Source organism: Danio rerio, chromosome 19 (assembly GCF_052040795.2).
Source record: "Danio rerio strain M-AB ecotype USA chromosome 19, GRCz13ab, whole genome shotgun sequence".
Lineage (NCBI taxonomy): Eukaryota > Metazoa > Chordata > Actinopteri > Cypriniformes > Danionidae > Danio > Danio rerio.
In genome coordinates, this window is record NC_141039.2 from 11,837,517 (window position 1) to 11,862,500 (window position 24,984).

Below are 24,984 nucleotides of genomic sequence, written 5' to 3' on the forward strand. Positions count from 1 at the left end.
GGTGGAAGAAAGTAGTTCCTCAGGGTTTTTGAGACTCTCCATGTTTGATTTTGTTTTCAAATATATGATTACACTGTTGTATAAACGCAATATCACACTCGTAGTGCGATGTGGCTGTATGTCGTCACTGGTGGGACACTAAGGCACTTAGCCTGAGGCATCGAGCCTACGCACGCCTCCCACCAGTGTCAATATACAGCCATACCACTGCTACTACATACTACTGCTACTCGTGTGATATTGCTCATATATATCACATATATAAAAGAAATCTAGCTAGAATAGTTGACACTATGCCTGTGTAAAAATTATATGTAAAAAGCACATATGAATGTTTTAATTGATGAGACATGAAGAGAAATAAGACAATTTCAGTGGTAAATGTCTGTGTTCTTTAATTGCAAAGCTAATTTACATAGCTTTTATCACTACAGATTAAGATAAATGTCCATAAGCGGAGAATTTTGTTAAATGTTTATTAAATTACATAAATATAAATATTATATTCTTACATATTTAATATTATTTTAATATACTGTCTCTTGGATTGTTAAATACAACCTTTTTAAATGTAGTTTTTTCCTTGTTTTTTTTCTTTGAAAAAAAAAGACAAGATAGTTAAAAACACATTTTTTGCTTTTTGCTTTGGCAGAAAAAATGGCTAAATTAATGTAAAACACACACACACACACACGCATACACACACGCACGCACGCGCACACACATACACACACACACACACAAAACAAGAATTCATCCAAGAATTTTGATTCCAGTGCATCGCTAAATCTGGGGTAAAATATGGTGTTATTTTCATAAATCGCTGTACTTTGATGTTGTGCTAAGCTAAAAACCATTTTTAGTGTTAAGTGCTTTTAAATATAGTGTGAAGCAATTGATCTAAATCATTATTTTTTTTTAACCCCCTCATGACTGTCTTACCACTATGATTCCCTATGATCTCTATGAGTTTGTCATAATAACAGCTTACTTGCAACAGTGTCGGTTTTAAAGGATTAACCCTATCACATGTTCAGCAAGTGAATGTTGGTGGATGGAAAGATATCAGTTTACAGTCTAGTATGATGTGTTGCAGGTTTTTCCTCAGGCGTCTCCTCGTCAGCTGCAGGTTCAGGCATGGCGAAGGAGTCTGTGGAGCGACTGCTCACTCTCAGCGGCGCCAGACGTCTCAGGTTAGTGGGCGTCCAGGGCAGTCGGCCCTGAGCTCTCTGAGAAGGTGCTACAGCTGTGTTGTGGCCTGTCTCTGTTTGCCAGGGTGGGTTTCGCATGGATGGAGAGGTGTCCAGTTCAGGGATATATGCTGGATTATCCACACCAGCTGCAGGAAATAGAGTGATGATGATAATGATGACATCAATGTACATGATACATAATGTACATCACACAACTGTCACATAAATTTGGTATGCAGCCACAAAAGATTATTACCTCCAGTCGTGTTTATGACTCTTCTGGGGAACTGACCGGTATTTTCACTGCTAGAGGCGCTGTCTGCAGAAAACTCAAAGTCTAGAGGGAAAATTGAATGACCATAAACAGAACCCGCAATTATTTTTCAAATTTTATCTTACAAAGTCTTTGAAGCAAGAAAATAGCTGTTCAAATATGTGGTGTATTTATAAAGTTTTTATATTACTTCAATGCTGCCTTTGTACGTAGGACCTAATTGTAACTAAGTTTTAAACTAAAGTGATGTTTACAGGCAGAGATAGATAGATGGATAGATAGATGGGTAGGTAGGTAGGTTGGTAGATAGGTAGATAGGTAGGTAGGTAAGGTAGGTAGGTAGATGACAGACAGACAGACAGACAGACAGACAGACAGACAGACAGACAGACAGACAGACAGACAGACAGATAGATAGATAGATAGATAGATAGATAGATAGATAGATAGATAGATAGATAGATAGATAGATAGATAGATAGAACATGTATCAAATGTACCTTCATCGCCATAAAGATGGTCTCTGTTTGGGTCTGCTGGCTTTCCATTAGGCTAAAAATACACATTGGAAATGCTAAATAAAACACTTTATAATATACAAAAACACATTTTTTTGAAAAAAAAAACACTGAATTTTTTAACACATTTGTTTTTTAATAATTTATTTTTTAAAGTTTTCATAGTTGTCTAGTCTTCTTTTGTGGCAGGAAATAATGTACTGTTAATGAAAGGGTTAGTTGACTCAAAAAAATGAAAATTGCCCTCATAATTGGAGTCTCAAACACCCTGAGACCTTTGTTTATCGTCAGAATAAAAAGTAAGATAATACTGAGGAAAAGAAGGTGACATATGGTCACATTTACAGACATATGGTCTGTTTTGAGGGTTTTGGTAATTTTCTAGACTGAATGCTCTATTTTAATGATCTAAGGGCAAAGTCTAAAGCACATGGTGTAAAAGCATTAAGAGTGTGTCTGAATTCACTTTTCCTCGTTTAAGGATGTAAAAATAAGGTATGCGCCCCAGCGCATGGTATAACAGGGTTGTGCTTATTCACTTAATGAGTTCTGGGTGTGTTTTGAGCATAACATGCATTGAACCAATCAGAGTCTCATCTCCCATTCCCTTTAAGAGTCAGTTGCGTCACACCATGGCACATTTTCTATTAACATGGTGGACTTTTCAAGTGCAAAAAATGTAAATTAAATAGACCATCTGCAGCAATAGGATAAAGAATGAGCCTCCTCCATTCAGCTTTTTTTACTTTCTCTTTACTTTGCTTTTACTCTTCACTCCTTTACTTTTGTAGATAAGGAAACAGTGTTGTGCGCACTCCACTGAAGATCCATTAGCCTACATAGTTTATTAAATTTGTTAAGCGCAAAGATTTGTTTTAAAACTATTTCTAAATTCTAAACTATTTCTGCGGCCAGGATTCTGACTAGAACCAGGAAATCAGAGCACATCACACCTGTCCTCGGGACTTTACACTGGCTCCCAGTTACATTCAGAATAGAGTTTAAAGTATTATTACTGGTCTATAAATCACTAAATGGCCTAGGACCTCAATACATTACAGATATGCTGACTGAACACAAACCTAACAGATCTCTCAGATCTTTAGGATCATCTAAACTAGAAGTTCTAAGAGTTCAGTCAAAGCAGAGTGAATCAGCTTTCAGCAACTATGCCCCTCACTGCTGGAATCAGCTTTCAGAAATGATCAGATGTGCTCTAACATTAGGCACATTCAAATCCAAACTGAAAACACATCTGTTTAGCTGTGCCTTTACTGAATGAGCACTGTGCTGCGTCCAACAGATCGCACTATTATATTTGCACCATACAGTACTTGCGCCGGGTGTATTATAAGGCCCTTTGGATCATTGTTGCCTATAGAGTATATGAGAGAGCTCTGATTTCTTCTAAAATATCTTAATTTATGTTCTGAAGATGAATGAAGGAAGGTTTTAAACAACATGATGTTGAGTAAATAATAACAATTTTTATTTGTAGGTAAACTAACCATTTAAGATCTTTAGGAAGTTTCTGTACACTTCAAAGGAAAGGACTACTTGAAATGACATCATTTCGTACAAAATTCAATTCGAAATTGCCCACTAAATCAAACTTTTGGGGGAGTTTGTTTTGGCTCCTAAACACCTTTTAGGAACCATTGGTCTGTGGTGATTACACAATCAGTGCCTGTGTGCCAACTACAGTACGGGGGTGTCAGTGTGTTTAATAACAATATACTGTCACTCAGCCTTATTAAACTTCTTTTTATCTTCAAATGAAGAACAAAATAAGACTTTATTTGAAATATACCGGGGCAATTACTTTTACTAAAGCAGGGAATGAACACTTAATTTGGTATACCTTATGTGGTGCATCCTTCTTGGGATGTTTAGAGACTTTTTTGGCAGGGTTGACTCCCATCTTAGCTGACTTAAAGGACTCCAGACGGTTCCTCATGGTTCTCTGGAAGATCTCCTGCATTTCGTCTGGATTCTCTGAGGTGTTGTAGTGACTGCGGCTGTAAGTGGCACGGTTCTGTTGATTTGGATGGAATGAGATTATGATTAGACCAACGCAATCTCGTGGCAATTCCTAACTTTTTGATTTGATGTCTAATTCGTATTATTTGTACACTGTAAAAATTTACAGTCTTACTGGCCATTTTGTTTGCTAGTAACACTCTAAAATAGACCAGTGCACTGTAAATTAACAAATATAATTGTGCTGTAGCTTTAGAGCACAATTGTAATTGTAAATGTATAGTGCGCTTATAAATTTGACGGTATTAGTGGCAATTTTTACAGTATTACTAGCAAAATTTATAAGAGCACTGTAAATTAAGAATTACAACTATGCTGAAGTTTTACAGCACAATTGTAATTGTTAATTTACAGAGCACTTGTGAGTTTTACGGTATTACTAGCAAGCAAAATTGCCAGTATTACTGTGCAATTCCTTATAGTACACAATTTCATCCTCACATTTTAGTATGATTTGCTTATCCTCCAATGAGGGGTAGGGTTAGGAGTGGGGTTTGGATACATGCAACCCGGGCTCATTGTGGAAACGTAGCCCCGCGGACGTTTCTGCGGACCGCGATTTACGTCCCGGGAGGTACGTATTCGAGCGGTTTTTGTTTTTGCGGATCCGCAAGAGGCCGCTGTGCTCGCTTTTTCGTGTCTCGGGCGCCTCTCGGGAGCGCGCGCCTTTCGCGCCCGCGCCGTTCTCGCGCGAAAAGCCGCCGACTCGGCCACCCTCCTCTTCCTCCTCCTCTTTCCCTAAACCCGAGCGACGGTTCGCAAAAGCCGTCCAGAAAAAAAAAAAAAGCAAAAGCCCTCGTCTTCGATTTCGACCGCGTTTTCGGATCCCGCTGCGTTCTCGCCCTTATTTTTTTGGATTCCGTTTTTCGTCTTACCTGATTTCCGGAACCTGCTGTTCCCTGGACTCGATCCCGGTCGTCATCCACCGCGGCCGGCTCCGGCTCCTCCTTCTCCTCCTCCGGGGCCTCCGCTCCGCCGACGCAACGCTGTGAGCTAAGCGGACAAACTGATTGCATCGGGAAAGCCCTTCACTCGGAGGCGAGCCGTCGGCCGGCGAGCGCGAAAAGGAGGGGCGGAGCGGCGCCACACCGCCCCGCAGCGTTCGCTCAAAAAAAAACGTAACGCGGCCTTTACGTATCTCCGGCCACGTAAATCGCGGTCTCCAGAAACGTCCGCGGGGCTTCGTTTTCAGAATGAGCTTGGGTTGCATACATGTCTCCTTTTAAAAACCATATGAATTGACCTCTTTTTGGAGAATATCTAAAATAGTTAATTTCCTCATGGGATCGGGCAGGATTAAACAGACAAAAATTGATCGAGAAACAATGTAAAAGTGGAAATCCTATTGTTTTAGCAGGACAATACTTACATTTCTCCTGCTCTTGTACAAGTGCTGCTCTAGTAGATGATGGGCGTTGAGGTCGTTTGACATGCCCCTCCGCTCCTGCTCATGGATATCCAGAGATACAGATGGAATCGGGTTCTTCCTGGATTTGAAAAATTCAAACGATTGTAGTCAAAACATTTAGCCATCTTTATTTGTGTATGATGATTTTAGCGTCACATCTTTTTTTACATGGAGAAACTGTATTCAAGTATTGAAAACATAAACAGTGTGAAATATCTGTGAGTGTGGAATCTTCGAACACACTTACATGACAGAGGTCACGGGAACACTGTCAATGTCAAAGTCATATTCGGACATGTCAGCCATGATATCGGGAATGATGTCTGCGTACTCCAAAGCAAGCTTCTTCTTAAAGTCTACAGAGGCACTGTCGTAACTACGAATGAACGCCAGAGAACCTTTGCTTTCACCCTAAAAAAGGACACAAATTCATAAAAATGCAATACATATAGTTGTTGATAAAATAATATTATGCATCCTTAAAGGGAAACCCAAAAAAAGATAAATCTGTCATCAATCACTCGCCTTCCAGTTGCAGTTTTGTTCTTCTGTTGAATGCAAAAGAAGATATTTGGATTTCTTCAAAAATATCTCGTTTTTTGTTCAACAGAAGAATAAAATTTATAAAAGTATCAAACTACTTGAGGGTTCAGCAGAAACAACATTTATTAAGTTTTTAAACCACTTAAGTGTGAGTAAATGGTGAGGAAATGTTCATTTTTGGGTGAACGATCCCTTTAAAACACGGGCAAGCACTTCAATATACAAAGACAATTCAAATACTAGAAAAGTTGGGACATTTTGTTGCAGCATCAAAGTGTCTGAAACACAATGTAAACATTTATGTGTTATGTGTAAACAATAATGTGTTATCAAAACACAGCATTTATGTGTCTGAAAGCAGCTTGTGATTTCCTTATATTGCAATTACTATTAAGTAACGTTTAAATACTTACTGATATATGAATATCAAACTATAGATGTTTAATTTTTATAATCATGTTAAACAATAGTAATATAGCAGTGTTTTCATTGTCCAAGAGCAAATAAACATTAAACATGTATAGCACATACATATACAGTATGTATAAAAAAACATGTAATGTTTTTTCTAGGGAATAATATTTTTAAAGAAGCTGTTGACATAGAATTTAACCAGATTTTGATTTAAATCCAAACAATACAAACATAAAAATTAATAAAACAAAAAAATCTGAAAAATAAGTAATGTGTAATAACAAAGTACTACTAAAATGTATTTAATACTTTATATAAAATGATTTTCTGATGAAGGCAGCTTAAAGATGCCTCTCATATGGAGAATGAAGTCACATGAATTGCTCAGGTGTGATTATTTTACAGACTTTAACAGAGTGTAAAAATCTTGATGGTTCTGTGAGGCTCGCCTATCAAATCTGATCTTAATTTTGTATTTTCTATTAGATTCTATTGAAGTCAGGGGATTGGCTGGGCCATTCTACAGCTTGATTTTCCTTCTCTGAAAGCATTTGAGTGTTTCATTGGCTGTTTTTTGGATCATTGTCTTGCTGAAATGTCCACCCTGGTTTCATCTTCATCATCCTGCTAATGTAGATGTTGGACTGTAGCAGCGAATTTTAATTTACAATAATGAAGGGCAGAGGGTTGCTGAAGAACTACTGAGAGATTTCAGTTGCTGTCTGGGCTTTCACTGCCTATCTACACCTTCCTTTCTTCATGTGTTCAGTACTTTTTCCAGTCATTTCATTTTATTACACATAACTTAATTTGTAAAGTAATTAGATTTGTTTTCTTTGAAATTTTATAGACTTTTTTGGTTGTTACTACGATCCGGTAAGATTTTAAGTCAACAACACCTTTAGAAAGGTTTTCTGAGAAAAAAAGTTTCAATATTTATTTTCCCCTAATAAGCCATAATTGTCATTTTAATTTAGATATTTAATAATAAAAACTTCATCAAAAATCATAATAAGATTAATAAGACTTTTAAATAAAATACAAATTTATAATCACTAATCATAAATATTTTTATTAATCTGTCATTTAGTATATTCTAAATAATAATAATGATAATAATAATTGGTTATAAAAATGTATATTTGTATATAGTTATACTTATTAAGTCAGCAGCCATTGGCCGTATTGGTAAAAGAAACAATAATAAAGCAAGTGAATGAAATATTACAACAGATTTGATGATACTGTTTCACTCTTACCTCATTGACATATTTGGTGGCGTCCTCAACATTTAGTTTGTGGAAGGCATCCAAGATTTTGTCATTGCGCTTTCTGGCCTCACTCGTCATTAGAAGCCAGCAGACATATTTCTCTTCAAAATGGTTCCAACTGAGAAGGAGTAAAAATATGAAACAACTTTCTCAAACAATAACTCTGTTTACATTTTCTTCAAGAGTGAAATGCTTACTGTCTCGTCCACCAGTTATCTCCCATTCGGCCACAGATGTCCTCCATTCCTGTCAATGTGTGTTCAAAAACCTGCAGATATGCACACACAGGAGTGAAATAGTTTTTAGTCTTTTTAAATGTACTACATATCCAAAGCAATCTCTCAGATTAAATATCTTAATCTGGGTTCCCAAGATTATCTAAAGTCTGGGCAAAGGTATCAAGCTCAGTTCCTGGAGTTCCTTTGGATTTAACCATAATTAAACACACCTGATCAAACAAAATAAGCCTTTTAGGCTTGTTTGAAATATACAGGTAAGTGTTATGAAGCAGGATTGGAACCAAACTCCCTCCAGGAAATGGTTTAAGGGGATTGGATCGACATGAGGATGAGTAATAACAGAATAAATTTTTTGGGGTGAATCCTTATTTTTATCTGATTGGCAGTGTCTGACTTATCTACAGTATGTTGGTACTCTATGCTGATGTTAATATGAGACTTAAAGGGGTGATCCACATGGTCAAAGTCCGCAATGCACTTTTCTCTTCTTGGTTGCTTATGAAAACATTATTGGTTGGGTTTAAGGATTGGGTGGGTCAGTCGATGGCATGTATGAGAAAACATAGCCCAGAACTGTATTTGAGATTCACAGAAATGTACACAGCAGCCTCTAGTGGATTTGTAAACACAAGCTGCAAAAAAACATGGCTGGAGCAATTTATTTCATAGTTCACAAAAACGTAGCCCTGGGCATGTATTTCCAATGAGCCTGGGTTGCGTTTAGCATAGTTTTTGTAAAATAAAAGTAAGTTATTGATATGTAGGCCTTCACAGGCAACAAAAATAATAAAAACAGAAGTGATACAGTAAGTATGACTGCTGTTACCCTGTTGTTCAGTTTTCCGTTAAGTGTCAGATCGGACTGCGTTGCCTTTTTAACTTTTAGCCAATTAACCAATGGCTTCATTGTGATACCCTACAAAAAGAACACACATTGACTTTAAATTAGTTAAACCATGTTCATCATCACGTTTAGACAATTGGAAATTCACAAAAGGCCCATTTTAAAAACCACATGTGATCACACTGAGAAAACAAGCATTTTCTACACAGAAATAAAGGTAGAAAACCTGTCACTGGGGTGGTATGTTTTCCAAAAGTACTTTTGTACCTACCAGGTCCACATTTGGCATTAAAGGTACAAACTACCTAAAAAGTACAAATGTGTACCCCAATTGTACCTTATAGATACAAAAGTGTACTCTTAAGGTACTAATGTACACCTGTTAGGTTACAAAAGTGTACCTTTTGAAAAAATAGCACCCCAGTGACAGGTTTTGTACCTTTATTTCTGAAAGTATATTTATAATCAGAGCCAATAGTCGAAGTGTCGCACCTGCAGAATGACAGTGAAATACACTACAATGAGTGTAGTGCCAAGCATTAGATTCTTCTCCGGGATCTTGTTCTCATCTAAAGAGGCTGCGAGTCCGTACGCCACTGCTCCTCGCAGCCCACCGTAGCCCATTACCAACTGATCAGTGAGGTCTATAGGGATCAGTCTAGACTGATTGAGGATCCAGTTGAGGAAGAAAACACCTGTAAATAAATAGATTTGCCAGTTTAGGTCAGTTATTATGCAGGCCATTTAAGCATTTCATCTATAAAGCACATTTTTTTTTCATTTTACTAATTATCATTTTGATTATATTTTTTATTAAGTACTTGGACTTATTTATTAGTGCTTATTATTTAAATAGTATAAAAGATACAAGATTTTATTCTTGTTGTTACTTAGATCTCATTTATTACTACTTATTTCAATAGTGATTATTCTATTGTTAGGTACTACTTAAATATATACATTTATATTTCTTTTTTTGCAGTTGACTTTTACGAGAAACTTTTTTTATGCAGCGATGAATTCCTGGCTTAAACTCACCCATCATCCTGAATACAACGATGAAGAGGAGGGTGAGGAGGATGAATCCTGTGTTCCAAACCCAGATGGTTTGATCAATGGCCGAAACTCCCAAGAAAACGAAGATCATGGTCTCGGAGCCGTTGGCCAACACTTTTAGAGAGTAACGCAGGCATGTGACGGATTTCTCATCCATGTTGGCATTGATGTATTTCTGACAGCACACACCGCAGAAAGTCAGTCTGTCAGACACAAAACAGACAGTCTGTGATTTATCGCAAACCCTACAGTGCACTAATGTCTACATCTTGATTTTACAGGAGTTTACTGAGCAGATCTTACGAAAGGATGGCAGAAAGTGAGAGCATCTCAGCCGTCAGGTAAGACAGATAGCCCAGCACGATGATGAAACCGGCTTCAATGATCTGGACGTTTTTGGTGACCCGAGTCAGCATGGATGTCAGGACGGCAAACACAACACCGAGAAATGAACCTCCAAAAGCCACCACAGCGAATGAAACTATAGGAGAAGGAATTGAAATGCTTTGAATTTAAAATATTTGATGTAGAATATATGATGGTGATTTAACCTATATGTGTAGTCGGGGATGTTTTCATCCACTCTGGGGTGATTTTGATTCTTAGTTTGACCACGACTGTCTCTGATTTCCAGCAAATTAAAGGATTTTTGGTGTTAAAATAAAATTTGTCACCAAATATCCTATATTTTGGGAAAATGCTGACACTTTTCAAATACTCAACAATACAATCTGGGCAACTTACATTTACTAATGTTTTGTTATGTTCGAGGAAGTTTTTTCCCCATTGACATTCATTATAATGACATTTTTTGATTGCAAAGTAATGACAGCATTTAACTATGTATTCTTTATTGTTGGTGGTTTTCCCTGTTGGGAATTTTTTTCTGTTGATCATTTCATTTTCCTTCCGCTTAGTTCCTTATTTATCAGGGGTCACCACATTGGATTGAACCACCAACTATTCCAGAATATGTTTTACGCAGTGGATGCTCTTTCAGCCACAAATCAGTACTGGAAAACACCCATACACTCTCAGATACACACACACTCATACACTACGGGCAATTTAGTTTATTCAGTTCATCTAAATAGCACATGTCTTTGGAGTGTGGGGGAAACAGAAACACTCCAAGTGAACATAGGGAGACCTTACAAACGCCACACAGAAACACCAAATAGCCCAGCCAGGACTCAAACCAGCAACCTTATTGCTGTGCGGCAACAGTGCTAACCACTGAGCCATCGTGCTGCCTTGTTGATCATCAGTCGCACTGCAAAAAAGATGAGCTTTTGGCTTTGGAGTTATATAGAGTACAATGTGTGTGTTTGTGTGAGAGAGAGACCTTTGTGCACTTGATACATCTGAGAATATTCAAAATAAGCAGGTCAGCTCTCAGAACATAGTAAACATAGTAAGTGTATTTATGCAAACACACTATAATTTTACTCAATAGAACTCCATATAAAAGCCAGAAACCTTTTTGCCTAGGCCTATCTAACAGGGGCGCCCCCAGAAAATTTTCTTAGGGGTGGCCAGAAGAGGTCACACCAAATCTTGGGGCGGCACACAAAAAAATAACGAATTGAGTGTAATGGTATATTTTTTGTTTTTCGTAAATGAAATAATATGGTTTTAATTCATTTAATTACTTACTTGAAATATTGCAATTTATTCCGTGAAATAATTCAGCAAGTACATGTGCAAACCAAATAAAAATCTATATTTAGTTTACAAACACTTTTCATATATATACAAATAACTTTTCACATGCTTTTATTGTACAGCATACTATATATGACATGTCTAAAATTAATTAAGATTAATAAGTTAATTAATAAAACAAGTGAACAAACTGAACAAAAGTCATTACACACACTTACAGACCCTAATTATCATTTATCCATATCCCTTTTTGAGCCACAATATTACTAATGCAGCTTCTTCTATTGATGTACCTTAAGGTAAATATTAAATACTCCGGTTTCACTGCGTATGAGTGGTGCATATTTTATCGGCATGAATGCAAACAACCAGGATTCAGACAGGAGTGCGTGAGGTGCACGAGAATGGATTTCTACGCATATGCCTCAGTTTGCTTTTACCAGCATTGAACTAGCGCTGAGGGGAGAGGCAGTGAATCAGCTACGTCAGTGGCACCAACAATAATTTGGTGCATTTTATTTATTTATTTATTGAAATATTGGGAATTTACATAAGTACATCTAAATGAATAATATCAACAGAAAAAGTCATATTGGGGTGGCCACTTTTTTTACTGACTAATTTTACCTCTTACCAAGCGGGAAAATTACCAACAATCAAGAATGCATGCACAGTCAAGGCTTTACAATCAAAATATGTGGTGACAATGGAAGTCAATGGGACAAAAACAGTCCCGAACATAATGAAAGGGCGGTCAGTTTGAACAATACACAAGGTTTAAAATAATAAATTCTCTTTTAGCTTTTCAGCATTTCTCATTTTCATTTGGGTTCTAAAATGTTATAATAACTTAAAAACATGACTAAAAACAGCTGTAGAAATGACAAAACACGTGACTAAATTACTAAAGGTCTCATTAAAATTCTAATAAAAACAATACATATATATAATAAAAAGCAACAGTATCATAGTATTTCATTGGTTCTAAAATAATATTAGTGTGTTATTTGGGGGAGATTTTCAAACTGTTAGATGTAAAATAATTGAATTATTTGGACCCACTGCACAGTAAGTTGTCAGATGAAGCTCTATATTCGTACCGATTCCTTTAATGATCTCTGCAGCATTGATCTTTGGGCCTCCCAGAGACACAAATGCATCAAACACATTATAAAGCACCTGAGACAGAAAAGCATAATATCAGATAAACAAACTGTGACATTTAGCGATGTTCAGAAAAACTAATACTCACCACTGTGACTCCATCATTGAGCAGTGACTCTCCAAACACCAGGATGTAAAGCACTTCATTCACATGCACTTCTTCAAACACAGCGATCACAGCCACAGGGTCCACAGCAGACATCAGGGCTCCAAACAGCAGGAACTGCAGACAGCCGATGTTCAAGGTCCCTGAGGGTCAGACAAACTGTTGGTTTTACTCTAGAATTAATGTGTTGCTTGCTTCAAATTTGAAGTCAATTCCAATTAACTTTATGTAGTTCAACTTACCTTTAAGTTATATCCTATATACAGTAGCTTAAAAAATAAGCTGAAACGTGATTCCTTTATTTGAATGAGTTAAAGTAACATAAAAAAAGTTGTCATGGTTTTTCTGAGCTTTAACTTGATGTTTTAAAAGGATTGTACACACAAAAATCCTCCACTTGTTCTAAACCTGTTTGAGTTTCTTCTGCTGAACACAAAGAAAGATATACTGAAGAATCAAACAGTCATTGACTTTTATAGCATTTTTATTTTGTTTCTGTACTATGGATGTCAATGGAAAACATTCTTAGTTTTGTGTTCCACAGAAGGAAAAAAAACATAAAAGTTTATATCCACTTGAGTATATGTATATGAGGAAATATTTGGGTGAACTATTCCTTTAAATATACTGATAGACATAATATCTAATGGTCTTGCTGTAAATGTACGGTGACAGTTTAGATATTATAAATATTCTAAGTAAAATCAAATGTATAAAAAATCAAACACTCAAGAAGTACCTGAAGTTGGTGTAAAATTCATGCGAAAACCCAATTGTCTTATTCCATTTCATTTTCAACTCAAATTTGTTGACAAATAAAATCATGTTGTTTTGGATCGCCATATTTTTATGAAAGAGAAAATGTAATTTTCTTTTAATGTTAAACTGTTCTTACCATGATAATACTACAAATATTTTTTTCAGAATTACAGTAAAAGTACCAAAACTACTGATGTACAGTATTATATTATATTATATTATATTATATTATATTATATTATATTATATTATATTATATTATATTATATTATATTAGTATACTACACACAGTATTAAAGGGTTAGTTCAAACAAAAATTAAAATTACGTTCTTAATTAGTCACTCTAATGTCATTCCGAATCACCTTTCTTTGTGTTTAGAACACAAATGAAGACAATTTAGGTGAAATCTGAGAGCTCTGATCCTTTATAGACAGCAATGCTACCAACAGAAAAACACCACAAAACATCTTCAAAATAGACCATATGTCTTCAGTGCTTCAAACTATATTATCAAGCTACGAGAATCATTTTGTGTGCACATAATAAAATAATAGATAGTAATTATAAATAATAGACAATTAATAATAATTTTTTTTTGTTCAGCATCAGCATAGGACACGAAGATAAGCGTGATTTGAAACACACAGGCCCTTTCGAGGTTTACGTCAGCAGCACAACTGAGCTTTACATTCATGAAGTGAACGCGCCCTATACTGACACTGAGTAGGAACTGTTAAATAAAGTTATTTTTGTTACATGTAGACACAAACTTACTCTCATATTTGGTTGAACCACTGAAGGCTGTTTGGAAGATGTTTTTTGGGCATTTTTCTAGAATTTTAAGGAGTCGGGAACCTTGAGAGAGCTTTTGGATTTCAGCTAAAATATGTTAATTTATGTTCTGAAGACGGCCAAAGGTCCCACTGGGTTTGGAATGACATAATTGTGAGTATTTATTGACAGAACTTTTTATTTTTGGGTGAACTAACACTTTAAGTTTGTTAAATAAGTTGAAATGACCTGTAAATTTTATAACTTGTTGTTACAACTTCAAATTTCAGGCAGCAACTAACTGACTTAAAAAAAACATTTATTGTTAATTTTTTGATTTATATACTGCAGAAGTCTGCATTTTTAATGGACTCGACCAGGTTTCTTGCAACGCAGGATTAATTTTCAGCATAGAATGTGGTGGTGGTCAGAACTGTAATTTTAAAGGGAGCAAGCAGTCAGACAATACAGTAGATCTAGATCCAGACGTCCCAAAAAAGCATATCTGAGCTTTAAACTGGATCAATATCTGATAAAGGAACTGATAACCAATATGAAAGGCTCCTCCATATTGTTCATACAGCCTGTACTACATGGATGATCTAAGCCAGGGGTGCCCAAATTCTATCCTGGAGGGCTGGTGTCTTACATATTTTAGTTCCAACCCCAATTAAACCAGCCTGATCTCACGAGGAAACAAGTAACCAGCCACTTAAGCTCTTTCTAGGTATACTAGAAACTTCCAGGCAGGTGTGTTGAAGTAAGCTGGAGCTAAACTATGCAGGACACCAGCCCTCCAGGACTGAGTATGGACACCCCTGGTGTAGGCCTGTCTGCTTCATGCATTTCATTTGCGGGTCAGTGCACGCAGCTGGTGCATAACTGCCCTCAGAACAGGCAGGTTGTCGATGAGTGACAGAATAATTATGACAGAGCAAAGTGTGGATGTGCTGTCCTTAAATGATGTTCAACAAGGAATTTTAAATTCATTTTACATTAAATTATTATTTTTTTCTACCTGTGACACCTTTCCTTTTGAGCTGACAGAAAAGTGTTAAAAGTATCTTGATGACAGGAGATGTATATTTAAAGAGCCCATATTATGGGTTTTTGAAAATTCCCCTCCATGTAGTGTGTAACACAGCTCTAAGTGAAGTGAAGTATCCAGCTAAGGCTTAAATCTGTAAGAATACAGTGTTTAAAACTGTTGATTCATCTATAAAAGAGTCGACTCATAGTGCTTCAAACGAGTCGCCTTGATACTGATTCATTAGGTGTTTCGCCATGACGTACGAACGAAACCAAGTTATTCACGTGCACGCGCAAACCCGGGAGATTTCAAACCTGAGGCCCCGCCCTCTGACGCAGAAACCCAGACACACACACACCCACAAACACACACACACAAACATGCCGGTCGATTGAAGTCACACTGCAGATGGATATATTGAGTCTCTACCCAAAGATGAAACCTCAGCATTATAGCCAAGCAGTTGGAAACTACTGGAAACTTCTGGAAACTACATGCTACAAAGAATACTTCATCAGCGTTTGTTAAAGGAAGGATCAGTAAAGAGTAACTTAATGCTGGACGTCAGGATGGAATTTTCTTCCTCCATTTCTCAAATGTAAGTACGTGCGATTAAAGTTGCCTCGTTGACTCTAGCTTGCAAATGTATTTAGTTGTGATTTGTTACTTGTAACCGAGTGTACTGTATCAGGTTAACTGGCTATATTCTCTTATCGCGTGCAAAGTCACGTTAAAAACGCGACGCGTGCTGCTTTGTTAACGGAGCTCCGTGGACGAGAAGTGTGTGTGTCTGTGTGTGCGTGTGCGCGCGCTGTCGTTCGGAGGTGTGTGTGTTTGTGTGTGTGTGTGTGTGCGCGCACGCGTTGTCGTCCGGAGCAGGGTTAAGTGCGTGTGTGTGTGTGCAATATGTGTGTGTGTGTCTGTGAAAAGTGCAGAGTGAGAAGCTAGGAGATCTCCTCAACTGTTTTTGGAGTTTTTGCTCAATAAAATTGTTAGTCGTCTGAATTTTCAAGTCCATGGTCTGTATTTACATTGACCCACTGGCAGCTAAAATCCACGCCTACACTATCGAGCGTGTATGAACTGTTATTACTTTTATATTGCTGATTAGCTGTTTGGCTTTTCACTCTCTGACTGAAGGCAGTCGACCAATCGCAACAGGCTGTCATTGGTCCAATCAGCGCAGATTAGCTTCGCGCTAAGGAGGGGTTTGGGAACAAATGAATCACTGGACGATTCATACAGGAGTCGCTGGGATAATTAGGTAAAAATAAATGCAGATTATAAGACCATGAAAGTGTTTTTTTGACCTTGCATGCATATTAAACTGTTGTTGGAGACCCTTACAACCAAGATATGACCCTATTTCATGTATAATATGGGCTCTTTAAATTTAGCAGGAACAGTCAAATCAGGGAAAAAAACTGCGGGTGAACAAAGAGTGAAAAACAGCAGGAGCGGTCGGGTACAATCATACGCAGACCTCTAATATATGTTATCTTTGGTGAATACACTTATTATTTAAAATCATATTTAAACAGCAATAGAATAGATTTACCCATTGCGCCCCCTTCATAGCAAGCCCATAAAGCAATGCCAACTGTGCCCGCATTCCAACACGTCCCAATAATGGCATGGACAAGAATGGCTCCCAGGTTGCCGAAGAATAGTTTGTTTGGCATGCAGTAACTGGCATCCAGGATGATCTGGGGCAGCAGGTAATAGAAGAAGTTAACAGGGATGAGTTTAAAAGTCTGCGCTTTGTCTGCTCCCCAGACGATTCCTCCCAAAATAAAGCCCAGGATGATGAGAAGACCACTTTCCGGAATCACACTGGTGATGTTGTGGTTCAGCTCAGTGACTGGAAAGAGAAATAAGAGACAAAGAGTAATATATAAATGACATTTTTAAATAACAATATCACAGTAATTCTGCTTTGCCTGTTTGTGATCAAGAATCATTTATGTTGTAAGCCTAATCATTTTTGTGAGAACTTTGCTACTGTTTTTCAGGATTGATATCAATATTAACTTAACATTTATATGCGGCATGGTGGCTCAGTGGTTAACCCTATTTCCTCACAGCAAGAAGGTTGCTGGAATGAGTCCCGGCTGGCCTAGTTCTGTGTGGAGTTTGCATGTTCTACCCGTGTTGGTGTGGGTTTCCTCTGGGTGCTCCGGTTTCCCCCACAGTCCAAAGAGGTAAATTGGATGAAGTAAATTGGCGAATTAGATTAACCTTATTGGCCATAGTGTATGAGTGTGTCTGTCAGGCACGTGCACACATAGGGCTCAACCTGTGAAGTGCACATGCCCTTTTTAGTCTTGGATAGAAAGTGCCCTTCCAAAATGATCAAAAGTTCCCCTTGGACACATGCCGCCCTTCAGTAGGCGCGCGACAACACCACTCTTGAGTATGCGTGCACCAACCCCAACGACGACGACAACGACGACGACGACGACAACAAACCCCCCCCCCCCCCCCCCCCCTACCCACACACACACACACACACACTAGGTTAACTAGGCACGTTAGAGTAATAAAGCAAGGTATTGTATAATGATGGTTTGTTCTGTAGACTTTTGAAAACAAAAAATACAGCTTAAAGGGGCTCATAATGTGTCCTTAAAATTTTGTTAAAAATTTAAAACTGCTTTTATTCTAGCCGAAATACAACAAATAAGACTTTCTTCAGAAGAAAAAAATTGTATCAGACATACTGTGAAAATTTCATTGCTCTGTTAAACATCAGAAAACATTTAAAAAAGAAAAAAAAAACTCAAAGGGGGGATAATAATATAATTATGGAGGTCAATAATAGTCACAATAATTTAGATCCTACTTTTTTTCTCTTTTTGTGAAAATGTACAATGATATTTTAAAATGTGTGTTATTTGTACATTTTTGAAAATTTCTAGAAATAAAATTGGGAAAAAATATTAGATTACACTTTATTTTTTAAAGGTGTCATTACAGTATAACTCTTCATTAAACTAATGAATGTTATTAATTACATGTGTTAACTAGATGTTGGCGTGGGTTTGCTCCAGATGTTTTTATTTCCCCCACAATCCAAAGACATGCGCTAGAGGTGAAATGGATGTACTAAATTGTCCATAATATATGTGTGTGTGGAAGGCTGGAAGGGCATCCTCTGTGTAAAACATTTGCTGGAATAGTTGGTGGTTCATTCTGCTGTGGTGACCCCTGATAAATAAGGGACTAAGCCAAAGGAAAATGAATAAAAGAAAAAGGAAAGTGTATAACAAGGACGACATAAAATGAAGTGTTAGGTAAATGATTCATTGTATACAGTATTATCCATAACCCACACTTTAAGCCTTAAAGGTGCTGAGAAAAATGACTTAATTGAGTGTATTTAGGATAAAACGAGTTACACTTAACCTTACCCTATACAGCATACTGTAGTATTAAGTGATCAACTGTAATAAGTAATGTGGTATGCTGTGTGTATTGTAGCATAATATATCACATAGTTGTAGGAAAAGTATTGGATGATTACAGCCTGATCTCACGAGAAAACGTAAGTATTTTACGTTTTGGCAGTTTAGTGGCAAATTCGTACGAATTCGTATGAGTTAAGACGTACAAAATTGTATGATTTTAAAAAGGAGGCATGGCACCTGTGACCTAACCTAACCGAACCCCACCCCTAAACCCAAACCGTCATTGGGGGATGAGCAAATCGTACTAAAATGTACGAGTGAGATCAAACAAATTCGCCACTAAATGAAAAAGTTACGAATTGCCGTGAGATTGTGTTGGATGATTACTATAGTTGTCGTATTACCAAAGAATTTCTATGAAAGATTACATCAAGTACTTTACTATAGTATGTTTCAAAAACACTGTAGTGTTTAGTATGTTACTATGGCTTTTGTTTTTCATGTGAGAACAGAGATAACACTAGGGGAGAGAGTGAAAGGTGTCCTGTAATAATGCAATAGTCAATCTACTTTTAAATAGAGTAATTTGGAGTTAAGTTGACTTACCTAAATGTTTATAATTATGCACATAGTTCATTTACAAGTTAAAAGTAGGGTTCCACACAATTCCTTCATGTTCTCCCAACACAAATCCATAAAGTTAACTTCATAGTTTTTAGAAATTTAAATGGATTAAACATAAAACAATTAAGTTGTCCAAAGAAAAATTAGGAATTGTGTTTATTCATTCATTCGTTCATTCGTTCATTCATTCATTCATTCATTCATTCATTCATTCACAGACTCATTTTCAATAAAAAGTCATTTTTGTGCGCACTTAATTATTTTAATTCAATAGTTTCTCTCACTTTTTAAGTAAAGTCAATTGCTTTGAAAATCAATGATTTACTCACTTTTTTAACAGTAACTAATCCCTTTCTACAGAACACCAAAAGAAAGGAGAGCCCTGAACTATTTTAAGCTCACTTTGTGAAAGAGCTGATTTATGCAAACCCTTTAAGTTTGCAGAATCTTTGCAGTTTCATGTCATTCATTCAACACCATTGACTCAGAATAGGCTAAAAATTAAGCTGTCCCACTGACTGGTGCTTCATTCTCTTCCGCAGGAGAGGAAGTCGGAGGTGGATGGACAGCTCATCCTGCTCAATGTTTAAGGCAGGTTAGTTAATATAAACAAGACTATATCTTGTGAAACAACCTGCCATTCTTATAAGGTTTGTTCCTTTATTTTCATCTCAACGTTAAACTGCAACTGTATTGTTAATTGAAATCAAAATAATTAACCCACATGCTAAATTTGAAGTTATGTTTAACAGACAGCTTATATTAAACAATATAAGCAAAATATTAAACAATATTAGAGGGGGGATAATAATTTTGTCTTGAACTATCTTATTTTGGGGGTTTTAATAAGTGTTTAAATTCATTTTTAACTTTTTTTGCATACACAAGCTGTAAAAAAAAAGTCTTGTCGCTTATCCAAGTTTTAGAAACAACAAATAATAACTTGACTTCTAGTTGATAAACAGAGGTGGCTTATATAAAAGGCAAAGGCCTCTGGATTATGCTTATTTTACCTGAATAAAATAAGATCATGCTTTGATTTTTAATGATAAAATTAGGACAGTAAGCTCTGACTTTGCTCAGACAAAAGTCTTGTCACTTAACAGATATAATGTACAGTATAGAATATAAAGTCATGGTGCAGTGGAAAAGGAATTAATATTGTGTATGACTCCCATGAGCTTGGAGGATCCATACATCTCTGCATGACTCAAATAACTTATTAATAATGTCCTCTGGAATGGCGAAGGATCCATCTTCAATGCTTCCTCCTTTATTATACCCCAGACATGCTTAAAAATGTTCATGTCTGGTGATTGGGCTGGCCAGTCCTGAAGCATCCTGACCTTCTTTGCTTTCAGGAACTTTGAAGTGGAGGTTTGCCCTCTCCTGTGGTTTGTAATGTAATGGGCAGCACAAATGTCTTGATACCTCAGGCTGTTGAAATTGTCATCCACTCTGCAGATCTCTCGCACGCCTCCATATTGAAATGTAACCCCAAACCATGATTTTTCCTTCACCAAACTTGACTGATTTCTGTGAGAATCTTGGGTCCATTTAGTTTCCAAAAGGTCTTCTGCAGTATTTGTGATGATTGGGATGCAGTTCAAAAGATGATTCATCAGAAAAATTCTACCTTCTGCCACTTTTCCAAATGATCAACTAGAAGTCAAATTTGGAGATCGACGACAAGACTTTTATCAGTTAGTGTATGTGTGGTTTATAAGTAAACACAGGGACTTTTATTATGGCTCAAACTTGCTAAAAGGTTAAGAAAACACATACAAATAGAAAAACACTAACACACTGTAAAACATCTTCAGTTTGACAACACAAGCACACAAATTGGTATTGGTATGCCTACAGTGTATCTTGATAAATCTGTACAGTTTGAGACATTTATACTTTTGCTATTCTCTAATTATTTCCCAGTGATGGGTTGCAGCTGGAAGGGCATCCGCAGCGTAAAACATATGCTGGATAAGTTGCCGGATAATTCTGCTGTGGCGACCCCAGATTAATAAAGGGACTAAGCCGAAAAGAAAATGAATGAATGAATATTCTCCAATTTAGGGACCAAACAAATATGTAAAGTAAAAGGAATAATATATTAATCATAAAATAATAATCCCATAATCCATTTATTTGCGTGTCATATTTAATTTAATAGCATTTACAGACTTTATTATAAAGTTTTTATGTGGTTTTACTCTTTGGTCTAATAAATCATTTAAATACTGGCAACTGTGTGGTTAAGCAATAAAAGCTGTAATGTTTAATAAACAGAGGTGGTTGGTTAGCTGTACATGAATGCTGACCCCTTTCATTTATATGTTTCTGTAAGTACTAACTACACGCCCATTGTTAAAAAAACAAAAAAAAAAAAGCTGCAGGAGAGTTCATATCCATTATGCTGCGGGTGACCTTGACTAAATGTTTTTACAAGTGGAGCTGAAATGATTTAACTATCGGGAATGCTAAAATAGCAACATGCATATTTTATGGAAGCTTTAAGGAATGATTGATAGATCTTTTTTCAATTAAAATGTTTAATTTGCTCTGTGCTTAAGAATCAGTGGTTTAACATTTGAGAGTACTGGTGATACATGATATTCTGGATCGTGAATATATTTACACCCTCTCTGTGACGTTTCATGCTGCACTGCAGAAAGGTAACTTTTAATGACTTTAGGGTCTTTTTTAAAGGGCGCCTATGATGAAAATTAACTTTTTTGTAAGCTGTTTGTACAGAACTGTGTGTAGGTATAGTGTGTCCACTGTCATAATGGAGTAATAAAAACCCAACAAATCTCTTTTGTTTTTAAATTTACTGACGGTTAAATAGGACCCAAATCCCAGTGATTTTGAGGCCCACCGCAACTTGATGTAGGAGTGCGGTTTACCCCGGCCACCGAATTAATTGACAGATGCCATGTTTCTATAATAACATGTAAACTCTTGTTCACAGAACTTTTTTTGCAACTTTTTTGCAAATAAACTGAGATTAAAATATTTGTTGCAACAAATATTTGATTTTTATAAGTTTAAAACATTTTTAAAACAGAGCATGTTTGTAATAAAGGCAGTAAAATTGATGTCATTCTTAACCGCTATAATCACCGCAGGCGCATGGTGTCAGTAACTGCTAATATGTGTGTGTACAGCAAATGGCATCTGTGTGTGACTCATCATTTCAGAAAGGCTTGAATAAACTCCACCAAATAAATAAATCAAATAAATCAATCAAATAAATCAAATAAACTTACTTGGTATTTTTGACTAATGAGTAGGGTCAGGCGGAGTCTGCTGACATTTTTTGCTATTTCTGTGCAGAATTGTGTTCTAAATCTGCAGATTTATGCTAATTATTTTGTAAGTATCATAACTAAAAACTTAATATATGAAATAAAAAGTAATACCTTTTTAACTTTTATTTATTGTTTACAATGCAAATCCAATTAGATCCACTTTATTTGGCAATCAAAGCAAATCTCTCATATAACATATCTACTAAAAGACAGAAAATATTACTTTACATACTGTACTGTAAATAAATCATATGAATATTTTCACATTACTCAATAATATTACAGTGATAAATTTTAAAAACTGAATAAATATACATTTACGCACATTTACACAAGTAAATAAACAGAATCCATGATGGCCTAAAAATCTGCGAGCGCAGATTCCGTGTGGGCCTACTTATGAGCTGTATTTCAGCTTCATCCGAGTCTGTCTCCATCACTGACTGCTGTTTATCCGGCATATCGCATGATGAGAAGCAGACACGCACATGGGAATGGTGGGGCGTGAGAAGCAGCTCATTTGCATTTAACGCCACAGGCTACAATGTACTCAGACACCAAAATGAACACATTCTGGAGGCTATAATTAATAATCAGATTGGTATTTTGAGCTGAAACTTTACAGACACATTCTGGAGACACTAAAGGCTTATCTTAGATCTTGTTAAAGGGGTAAAAAAAATAGGTGCCCTTTAAATGTTTCAGAATTGTATGGATTTATTAATTGTAAACTAGGGTTAACTAGGTTGTAATCTTTAAATTAGACACTGTTATCAAAGTTACTGTAAATTCTCTGAATGTGATCTGTATTTTATTTTATAAACTAGTACAAAAACAATGGTAATGTGTCTTTAAAATGTGGAATAAGAATATTATCATTTTGAGCTATTATTTGCAAAAAAAAAAACAAAACATTTCAACCCTAAATAATGGAAAACATACAGTTGAAGTAAGAATTATTAGCCACCCTGAATTATTAGCCCCCCTGTTTATTTTTTCCTCAACTTCTGTTTAACGGAGAGAAGATTTTTTCAACACATTCTAAACATAATAGTTTTAATAACTCATCTCTAATAACTAATTTATTTCATCTTTGCCATGATGACAGTAAATAATATTTGACTAGATATTTTCAAGACACTTCTATACAGATTAAAGTGACATTTAAATGCTTAACTAGGTTTATTAGATTAACTAGGCAGTTTAGTGTAATAAGGCAAGTTATTGTATAACGATGGCTTGTTCTCTAGACTATAGGAAAAATATATAGCTTAAAGGGGCTAACAATTTTGACCTGAAAATGTTTTTAAAAAAATAAAAAACTGCTTTTATTCTAGCCGAAATAAAACAAATAAGACTTTCTCAAGAAGAAAAAATATTATCAGTTATACTGTGAAAATGTCCTTGCTCTGTTAAACATCATTTAGGAGATATTTAAAAAAGAATAAAATCTAAGGGGGATTAATAATTCTTACTTCAACTGTATTTATGCATAAGAATACAAATATGAAATGTATCACTGTAATAACAGTAATTTATGTGTGATTTCTGTTTATTTGAGCTCTTGAATTGCAATAATGGACCTCAACGTTCTGCTCTGACTAATTTTGATGTTGAAAAGTGTAAAAAAGTGACATTTATTTAAAAAATGTAATGTTTGAAACAACTTTCCTCTGCCATAGTTATGTAAATTGACAGTAATGAGCTGCCACTCTACTTGTATTGTATTGACTTATTTTATAGGTATTTGCTCTACAATAAATTGCTTTAAAATATACTAAAAATTAAAAAAATCAATGAAAAGTCACTTTGTTAAACTGTACAGTTAAATCAACATCATAAGTTATCAGAGCAGAGACCAATGTGCCATATTACAACCCAAAATAATAAATAAATGAAAAACAAACCTGAGAATCACTGTTAATTAATATGGTACTTCAGTTTGCATGATAATCTAATAATTTATAAAGATTATATGCAAAATATTGATCTAAGTGTGCATTGCTTTTATTGGTGTTACCAGTTTGGACTACTGCTATTATTGCAGTATGAAAAGCTACAATCTATTTTAGACTATCATTGTAATAACAGAAACAAACATATTGTGTTCGTGTTACTATCAAACGCTAAAGCTGACCTAATGCTGTGCCTTTGAGGAAAGTCAAAGATTCAGATGGGTCATTGATTATTTAATGGAGTACATTATTAACCAGTGGTAAGGGTTTGTTTCGTCACTGTACATTATCAGAGAGTAGATCACTGCGGCTCTGCCCACCGTTACAGAGCTGGAGCTCAAGCTGAATGATATACCTCATTTGCTTCTTGCCAACAGGCAGATAATGATCTCT

At 36.0% G+C, this 24,984-nt stretch overlaps 1 protein-coding gene across 5 annotated transcripts in view; it reads right to left on the reverse strand.

Moving 5' to 3' along the window:
- Positions 1-322: 322 nt before the first annotated feature.
- slc9a3.2 (solute carrier family 9 member A3, tandem duplicate 2) overlaps positions 323-24,984 on the reverse strand; it is a 105,036-nt gene continuing 80,374 nt past the window's right edge. For 4 of the 5 annotated variants that reach the window (XM_087294827.1, XM_087294828.1, XM_087294826.1 and 1 more), the window contains 15 exons: positions 16,856-17,158; positions 12,718-12,878; positions 12,566-12,644; positions 10,104-10,281; positions 9,783-10,003; positions 9,237-9,439; positions 8,727-8,816; positions 7,859-7,929; positions 7,650-7,779; positions 5,681-5,844; positions 5,395-5,512; positions 3,847-4,020; positions 1,968-2,019; positions 1,450-1,530; positions 323-1,339 (listed from right to left, as the gene is read on the reverse strand). In XM_087294827.1, the coding sequence (XP_087150953.1) occupies positions 1,071-1,339; positions 1,450-1,530; positions 1,968-2,019; positions 3,847-4,020; positions 5,395-5,512; positions 5,681-5,844; positions 7,650-7,779; positions 7,859-7,929; positions 8,727-8,816; positions 9,237-9,439; positions 9,783-10,003; positions 10,104-10,281; positions 12,566-12,644; positions 12,718-12,878; positions 16,856-17,158 (2,294 nt within the window). In that variant the 3' untranslated portion in view covers positions 323-1,070. 5 annotated transcript variants of the gene reach the window in all.